The sequence below is a fragment of the Corythoichthys intestinalis genome, chromosome 1 (genome assembly GCF_030265065.1).
Source record: "Corythoichthys intestinalis isolate RoL2023-P3 chromosome 1, ASM3026506v1, whole genome shotgun sequence".
Classification (NCBI taxonomy): Eukaryota; Metazoa; Chordata; class Actinopteri; order Syngnathiformes; family Syngnathidae; genus Corythoichthys; species Corythoichthys intestinalis.
The window spans coordinates 13,658,636-13,668,155 of NC_080395.1; the positions used below are offsets into that span (position 1 = coordinate 13,658,636).

Sequence of the window (9,520 nt, forward strand, 5' to 3'; positions counted from 1 at the left end):
AAAATGAGTTGATTAATAATAAAAAAATTTTTGTTCTTGAGTTTTTTTATAGGAAAAAAAAAAAAACTTTTTCCCATTTGAGTTTGAAGTCCACATGTAAATTCCTGACGATGAGCTTGCATAATTATTTCCAAAACGCATTGGAAAAGGAGCAGTCGCCTATACTACGAAGCCGGTTTTCTGTCTTAGCAGGGTAACTTCGAGAGTAACTTCATCTCGTGCAGCCTATCTTCCAAGCTAAGCAAGACTACGAAAGGGGAGTGTTGCCATGGCAACACACGCTACACGTCAAACCTGGTCGTCTCAGCGTTAGATCTTGATTAGCCCCAGGATTCCGATTAACCGCGCTCTATTTAAACAGCACTCCTCCGCGGACGTGTCCTCTTGACAATGACAGCGTACCTGGACGACCCGTACGACATTGGCGCGTGGATTGTGAAGGACTTTCTTCGGAGGGCACGGGTTTTTGTAGACGGCCATAATCCGCTGGCGTACCCAGACGATGTTCTCCATGATAGATTTTCAGCAGAGGGAATTTGTTACTTGTGCCAGTGTAACCGGTGTGTCAGCACCGGCCCGCGTTCCGCTCCCACCTCTGACCAGGCCGGGACGCGAACCCGCGCGCCACGACGCTTCCACTCGGCAGGCAAGGATGGTAATAAAGCTCTAGCCAATGGCGCAGCCGTTAGTGTCCTTACATGAAGGAATTGGCAGGGAGGTTTCCACACTCCACAATGGACCTGCGTGTACCCGTTACACTCACCCCCCAAAACCTTCGCTGCCGGTCCGGGCCACTGCACCATTGTAACCGGTGTGTCATCGCCACCCCGCGTTCTGCTCCCACCTCTGACCAAGCCGGGACGCGAACCCACGCTCCCACTCGGTAGGCAAGGACGGTAACCACTGCGCCAATAAAGCTCGAGCCAACGGCGCAGCCGTTAGCGTCCTTACATGAAGGAATCGGCAGGGAGGTTTCCATGCTCCACAACGGACCTGCGTGTACCCGTTACACCAGCTGATCGACGCGGACATAACCCGCCGAAGTCAGGCCCTCACAACTGCGCAGATTGTGTCCCTGTCCTTGCGCTCCTTTGCCAGCGGACAATATATGTGATGCTAAATATCTGAGTAAGAACACTGTATGCCGTGCGGTTTGGAAAGTGGTAGGAGTGGGGTATGGAAATGCTTCAAATTGATTGTTAAAAATGCTATAGAGAAACCTGTGTCGGCTTCGCTGAATGTAAACGAATGTGGAGGTTTGCTCTCATACAAGAAATATATTTTTTAAACTTTTCTAGCGTTATTTCGTTGAGTAAATGCGTTTATAATAATCATAAAAATATGTAGACTATTTAAACATTGAGAAAACTTGCGTTTTTTTCTGCCAACTCGAAGAGATTAAAATAAATGTCAAATCCACTGATAGATCAGACACACAATTATAAGATATACAGTGGGAAAAATAAGTATTTAGTCAACCACTAATTGCGCAAGTTCTCCCACTTGAAAATATTTGAGAGGCCTGTAATTGTCAACATGGGTAAACCTCAGCCATGAGAGACAGAATGTGAAAAAAAAAAAAACAGAAAATCACATTGTTAGATTTTTAAATAATTTATTTGCAAATCATGGTTGAAAATAAGTATTTGGTCAATACCCAAAGTTAATCTCAATATTTTGTTATGTACCTTTTGTTGGCAATAACGGAGGCCAAACGTTTTCTGTAACTCATCACAAGCTTTTCACACACAGTTGCTGGTATTTTGGCCCATTCCTCCATGCAGATCTCCTTTAGAGCAGTGATGTTTTGGGGCTGTCGTTGGGCAACACAGACTTTCAACGTCCTCCACAGATTTTCTATGGGGTTGAGATCTGGAGACTGGCTAGGCCACTCCAGGACCTTGAAATGCTTCTTACGAAGACACTCCTTTGTTGCCCTGGCTGTGTGTTTGGGATCATTGTCATGCTGAAAGACCCAGCCACGTCTCATCTTCAATGCCCTTGCTGATGGAAGGAGATTTTCACACAAAATCTCTCGATATATGACCCCATTCATTCTTTCCTTTACACAGATCAGTCGTCCTGGTCCCTTTGCAGAAAAACAGACCCAAGCATGAGGTTTCCACCCCCATGCTTCATAGTGGGTATGGTGTTCTTCGGATGCAATTCAGTATTCTTTCTCCTCCAAACACGAGAACCTGTGTTTCTACTAAAAGTTCTATTTTGGTTTCATCTGACCATAACACATTCTCCCAGTCCTCTTCTGGATCATCCAAATACTCTTTAGTGAACCGCAGACGGGCCTGGACGTGTATTGGCTTCAGCAGGGGGACAAGTCTGGCAGTGCAGGATTTGAGTCCCTGGCTGCGCATTGTGTTACTGATAGTAGCCTTTGTTATTGTGGTCCCAGCTCTCTGTAGGTCATTCACTGGGTCCCCCCGTGTGGTTCTGGGATTTTTGCCCACCGTTTTATCATTTTGACGCTACGGGGTGAGATCTTGCACGGAGCCCTAGATCGAGGGAGAATATCAGTGGTCTTGTATGTCTTCTATTTTCTAATAATTGCTCCCACAGTTGATTTCTTTACACCAAGCGTTTTACCTATTGCAGATTCAGTCTTCCCAGCCTGGTGCAGGTCTACAATTTTGTCTCTGGTGTCCTTTGACAGCTCTTTGGTCTTGGCCATAGTGGAGTTTGGAGTGTGACTGTTGTGGAAAGGTGTCTTTTATACCGATAATGACTTAAAACAGGTGCCAATACAGGTAACGAGTGGAGCCTTGCTAGACCTCGTTAGAAGAAGTTAGACCTCTTTGACAGCCAGCAATCTTGCTTGTTTGTAGGTGACCAAATTTTTATTTTCCACCCTAATTTGGAAATAGATTCTTTAAAAATCAAACAATGTGATTTTCTGTTTTTTTTTTTTTCTCCCAAATTCTGTCTCTCGTGGTTGAGGTTTACCCATGTTGACAATTACAGGCCTCTCTTATCTTTTCAAGTAGGAGAACTTGCACAATTGGTGGTTGACTAAATAAAATTTGCCCCACTGTCCATGTTTATTGATTATGCATCTTACAGTCTTGTTTAACGGTGAGAATTCGTTACAAAAGACAGGCTTTAATTTATTATCATTATGCACAACCATCGCCAAAAATGTGATCACACAAAACGCAACCACGCATCGCATCCCCGCATTTCCTTCTTCTCCTGAGTCCTCACAAATAAAACATTAAATTTTTTTGGGGGGGGGGCCTCATAATCAGCGTCATAGCACCGATTGACCACAAAGTAGATAACCAGGTTTTGTCAACTCTGGTTACCCGCTGGTAAGCAGGATTACTTCTGGGGAGGTTGAACTCCGTTCGTAGTACAGGGCACAGATCCAAAAAAGGTGCTGAACTGTCTCTGGATGATTCCACAGAACGAACAGTTTGTATCGATATCCCGCTTGAATTTTTTCATGTAGTGGTTTCCAGGATAGTATTTTTTCTTTGTTAATGAAACAAAACAAGGCATTCAAATATAATCATCCAAGAAATATGTGATAGATTGAGCAGAATTACTAAAAAAAACAGCAGCAACAACAACCACAACAAAAACAACGAAAAAATAAAGGGTAAAAAAAGATTTAAATGATGAAATCCAGCCAATTTTCGTTTGTAAAAGGACTTTATATATTGAGTCTGTTAATAAATCTATATCTAAGTCCAAATCACAATCACACGGCACAAGCAAATTATAATAATTAAAAAAAAAAAATCCAACCAGACTCTGCTAAGACGCAGGCAAACTACGCGTAAAATGTTACATTGTGAACATGTGGCGGAAACTATTGAGCATTTTCATCTCATTCTCATCTCGTCAGACAAAAACTAGCATTCGTCTTATGTTTTAGTCTGCAAAAACATGAATTTAGCTCATTATGGTCTTGTCAACGTCATGAAAATGTTGTTCGTTGCCGAAAAATTTTCGTTGTCGTCATCATTGACAAAAACATCACTGGAGCGGAACATGGTCCACTCGGATTAGATGTCCCCCAAACTTCCACAGTGAAGTTATGCCGGAGATGGGACTTGAAGCTCCTTCTAAGATTCAATAATTGTGCAATTTTATTGAAATAGGAGAATGAATACAATGCAAAGTTTATTGATATATCAATACTTCACAGGAGAGGATGTAAAGAAAAAATTCTGCAATGTAGCAAATATTTAATAGTAATAATGAAAAGGATAACAGTGAGCAAAATATTACAATGCACAAGACAAATCAAAACATCTTCCCTGAAACTATTCAGATAAAGTTTGAAAATTTAACAAACAACAACAAAGGGAAAGGCGGCATCAGAGTGTTTCAAACACCAACATTCAGAAGTGAAATAGAGAAAATTCGGAAGAAATGTAAAAATTCATGACATTTAAAAAATAAAAAAAAATAAAAAATTCCAATATTTTGGATAGTTCTGCAAAACAACAGGACCAGCAAAATCATTTGAACAAGTTTTTCAAAACAGGCTGGGAAGAAATCGTATTAGGAAATGGAAATTTTCTACAGGAAATTTATGTCAGGAATAAGAACATTTTGTCACACACTGCAATAGCATACAGCACGAATGCCATTTTTAGACCGTGATGTTGCAATGGTAACGCCGAAGTGGGACATTATAGACTCGCCCTCGCATACAAACTACGTTATTTCTGCTTGTTTTCTCCGGTAATCTTTCAAAAAAGAACATGCCGATGAAACACTGCTGTTATGGAACTTGTAGAAACAACCCTAGACATTACGACATATGAAGGATGTGTTCCTCATACGTTTCCCGAAACCAAAAACTTTAGTAAGGGGAAGTGTAAATAAATTACAGAATTAAGATTTATTATGAATGAAAAAATTAAAAGTGTTCATTGGCTGTCACTGAGTAGCATTTGCGATCGCTACACAAAAATAGCAATGTAAATTGCCCCCAAGAATGGTCAGAGATGTAAGAATATAGGATATAATATATAAGAAAGACAGGGCATATGGTGGTAAAGGATAGATGTAAGAAAACCAGAGGATATAATATATAAGAAAGACAGGGCATATGGTGGTAAAGGATAGATTGTTAAAATAGGAGAATATCATTGTCAGTGGCGTAAGGCAATGCACACAAAGCAGGAGAATGTCATCGTCAGTGCGTAAGGCAATGCACACAAGAAAAAGGTGTCGATAAAAAAGGCTAAATCTCCGGTCGGTTCTTTTTCCTGTCTTTTTCAGCCCTCGACTCTCAAGCGATCTCTTTAACTGAACATGTGTATATTCTTCCACATTTTTACCAGTGAATTTGGCTCCAGGGACATCATTTTCAGACAGAATTGGTAGGTTTTGCTCAGTAAACATCTCGTTTGTAAACTATTACCATTCATTTACTATTTGGGACAAAAGTGAGGTTGACCCTACTAGCCACAATTGCTAACATTATGAATATTAATGAGCAAAAGTGACGTGTTGCTTGCAGTACGCCATTGACAGGTTTTTTTCCCCCAGTGCATGTTCTTGTGTGTTTAAATTTGCCTTGCTGGTGAATATTTTCTCACAAGCTTAGCAGGCAAAAGGCTTTCCTTCAGGGTGTGTCCACATGTGTCTTGTTAAAGAATGGTTCAGACTAAATCTTTTATTGCAATGTGAGCAGGCGAAAGGCTTCTCGCCAGTGTGTGTTCTTGCGTGTCTGATTAAATCACCCTTCTGACAGAAGCTTTTACTACAAACTGAGCAGGGAAACAGTTTTATTCCTGTGTGTGTATACCTGTGTGTTGTCAACTCATGCTCTGTCCAAAATCTTTTATCGCAAAGTGAGCAGGCGAAAGGCTTCTCTTCAGTGTGTGTTCTTGTGTGTTTGATTAAAGATCCCTTACTGGCGAATTTATGACCACAAAATTCACAGGTAAAAGGCTTCTCTCCAGTGTGTGTTCTTGCGTGTTTGTTTAAAGCTCCCTTCTGACGGAACCTTTTACTACAAACTGAGCAGGGAAAAGGCTTTATACCTGTGTGTGTATACATATGTCTTGTTAAGTAATGTTTCATAGCAAATCTTTTATCGCAAAGTGAGCAGGCGAAAGGCATCTCTCCAGTGTGTGTTATTGCATGTCTGTTTAAACTTGCCTTCTGATGGAAGCTTTTCCCACAAACTGAGCAACGAAAAAGCTTTATTCCCGTGTGTGTATCCATGTGATTTGTTAACAAATACTTTTCACAAAATCTTTTATCACAAAGTGAGCAGGTGAAACACTTGTCTACAGTGTGTATTCTTGCATGACTGTCAAATTTTCCCTTTGAAGTGAATCTTTTTCCACATAATGTGCAGGGAAAAGGCTTTTCTCCAGTGTGTGTACACATGTGTGTTGTTAAACGTTGCTTCCGACTAAATCTTTTATCGCAAAGTGAGCAGGCGAATGGCTTCTCTCCAGTGTGTGTTCTTGTGTGACTGTTTAAAGTTGCCTTCTGACTGAAGCTTTTACCACAAACTGAGCAGTGGAACGGCTTTTTGCCAGTGTGTGTCCTCATGTGCGTCCTTAAATATTTCTTCAGAAAAAATCTTTTATCACAAATCGAGCAGGGAAAAGGTTTCCCACCCGCGTGTTCTTTTGTGTCTCTTCTCAATGATAACTTGTTTAAGGATTTCGAAGAGTTTTGGTCAAAGTCAAAATCCTCATCAGTGTTATAGTCAGATGAGTGTGATGTCACGTCGTCGCTGTCCGAGTGCTGAGCTAAGATGCCATCCGGTTGCAATCGTCCCTCACCTTTTGTTAGGTGCTGAAGCAAGCTGAGGCTCGGAGATTTCGCTGCTTCGCTCTCTTCGCTCTCTTCGCTTTTCACTTCATCTTCTTCGCTTTTCACAATGATGGTCATTGGAAACTTGGTGATTTCATCTTCCTGTTCTTCTTCTTTAATGCTGAATGTCTCCGTCTCTGCCTCCTCTTTGAAGTACGGCATCTCAGACTCCTGTTTGGCGTGTGTGTGTGGAGGGGGGGGGGGGGGGGGTTCTCAGGGTGAAGATCTTCTACTCTGATGTCTGCGGGACACTGGATGAAAGAAAATCACAGGATTTACCAGAACCCACTTGTTCCTCTGTTGTGAATGTATTAGGGCTGTCAAAATTATCGCGTTAACGGGCGGCGATTATTTTTTAAATTAATCACGTTAAATATTTGACGCATTTAACGCACATGCCCCACTCAAACAAATTAAAATGACAGCACAGTGTAATGTCCACTTGTTGCTTGTGTTTTTTTTGTGTTTTGTCGCCCTCTGCTGGCGCTAGGGTGCGACTGATTTTATGGGTTTCAGCACCATGAGCATTGTGTAATTATTGACATCAACAATGGCGAGCTACTAGTTTATTTGTTGATTGAAAATTTTACAAATTTTATTTAAAAAAAAAAAAAATTAAGAGGGGTTTTAATATAAAATTTCTATAACTTGTACTAACATTTATCTTTTAAGAACTACAAGTCTTTCTATCCATGAATCGCTTGAACAGAATGTTAATAATGTTAATGCCATCTTGTTGATTTAGTGTTATAATAAACAAATACAGTACTTATGTACCGTATGTTGAATGTACAGTATATATCCGTCTTGTGTCTTATCTTTCCATTCCAACAATAATTTACAGAAAAATATGACATATTTTATAGATGGTTTGAATTGCGATTAATTACGATAAATTAATTTTCAAGCTGTAATTAACTCGATCAAAAATTTTAATCGTTTGACAGCCCTAGAATTTATATTTGTTTATCACGTGAAGACGTCCATCCATTTGGAGCGGGAGTATGGCAGCGAATAAACATCAAGAATCCTTCCACTTCACATGGATTGGGCGTCTATCACAGTCATTGGCAGCCAAACACATATCTATTTATAACTGGCCATGAAAACAAAATCTGTAAAAGCAATTGAGATGCTTATCGGATTTTGATCCAGAAGTTTTTGTGACAGTGAATAAGCATTCTTTTTGTTGGAGTAATTGCATAAGTTATCATTTATTTGCACATACATATATATATACAGTGGGGAGAACAAGTATTTGATACACTGCCAATGCCAGTGTATATATATATATGGCGGAAAACACTCAGGTGACTTGAAGTTCCGCTCTGAGACCCCCAATTTGGCTAAATTTCATAATTGTCCGATATGCATGTGTGATACATCATTGGAAAGCTTAAAATCTCAATTTTCTGGGGGAAGAATAATTTTGAACAGCAGGGCTTTTTTTGTTTTTAAAAATGTTTTTTAAACAGCAAAACCCTATCTGGAGGTGAGAGCACGCGAGAGCAAAATTACAGACGCCATGACTTTAACGAGATATCATTGCGTACTTACCTTGTTTCGCTCCAAAAACTCCATGTCGCATGTATCACTGAGTGTCAAGACACAGCTGTGAATGGCCATAGAGCGCTGCTGTAAACATGACTCAAAAACTCATATTTAAACCGCTCTCAGAATTTTTATTTGGCGCCAATTGACTCCGGAAAACCAGAGATATGATCCTTTATTTTCATAATTTGAAATATTTTTTCTCCATTAGAGGGCCCTCATGCTCTTTGAACAAATGATGCTTTATTCCTGTATTTTGATTTCTCTCGCCGTAATTAAATGTTTTTTGTTTTTTTTTAAAGTATAATAAAAAGAGTTCATATAGATAACTGTGCTGAAAGAAGAAGTACCATTGCGTTGAAAATAAAAAAATCAAACATTGTAAGCAGTTACTCACAATGTTACTGAATACTTGAGTATTATTTTCATCAAATACATTTTTACTTGAGTATATTTTTTTGATAACTACTTTTACTTGAGTAATATTACTTGGAAGTAACGCTTCTCTTAATTTTGGTCTAATTTTTAGCTACCTTACCCACCTCTGCCACTGGCCCCCAATTTCAACAGGATGCGTTTTAAGAGCAGAGCGTCTTTGGAGCCGCGCCACCGATTCATGCGAAGACTGCAGGATCATGCAAGAGTCAAGGATCGGGCAGACTGGAAGTCACTCTTTCACTCACAATTTTCAAAACAATATGCAATTTTATGGATTTCTGCATGGCGCTCTAATTTGAGAAAATTAAACGCTTGAAAGCTTCTTAAAACCTTTCATTAGAAAAAAATGATTGAGGCAATTGATTCGTAAAATACATGTTAAAATATTTTTCATTGCAATTGTTTTTTTTTTTGTCTTGAGCAAAGGGCATTTTTCTTCTTTTAGAAATAAAGCTCACCAACACGCGGGGTTTGTGTTTACTTCGGAAACACTGCATTCGTGGCCGTTTGTAACGTTAGCGCATGCGCAGAACCACAGGCGCCTGTCTTGGCTAGCGAGCTAAAATAAACTAATCTAAGCTAAATAAGCCTGGGACGTAACATGTGAAGCCAAATGACTTCCACTAAAAGCTTTAGGTTGGCATGTTTTAGTCCACAAAACGCTTACTTCTGTACCTACCCGATGGGAACGCTTTGAAGGAGCTCGTCTGGTTAGAAAAAGGGTACG

At 39.9% G+C, this 9,520-nt stretch overlaps 1 protein-coding gene across 1 annotated transcript; it reads right to left on the bottom strand.

Moving 5' to 3' along the window:
- Positions 1–3,491: 3,491 nt before the first annotated feature.
- On the bottom strand, positions 3,492–9,520 carry LOC130923057 (gastrula zinc finger protein XlCGF57.1-like). The gene is made up of 2 exons (XM_057848510.1): positions 8,362–9,520; positions 3,492–7,055 (listed from the first exon to the last, which is right to left on the bottom strand). Exon 2 carries the CDS (start codon positions 6,964–6,966, stop codon positions 5,575–5,577), a length of 1,392 nt encoding a protein of 463 aa, XP_057704493.1. The 5' UTR covers positions 6,967–7,055; positions 8,362–9,520; the 3' UTR covers positions 3,492–5,574.

Excerpts from the sequence above, each read along its gene's own strand:
- LOC130923057 (XM_057848510.1), bottom strand. The coding sequence starts at position 6,966 with ATGCCGTACTTCAAAGAGGAGGCAGAGACGGAGACATTCAGCATTAAA.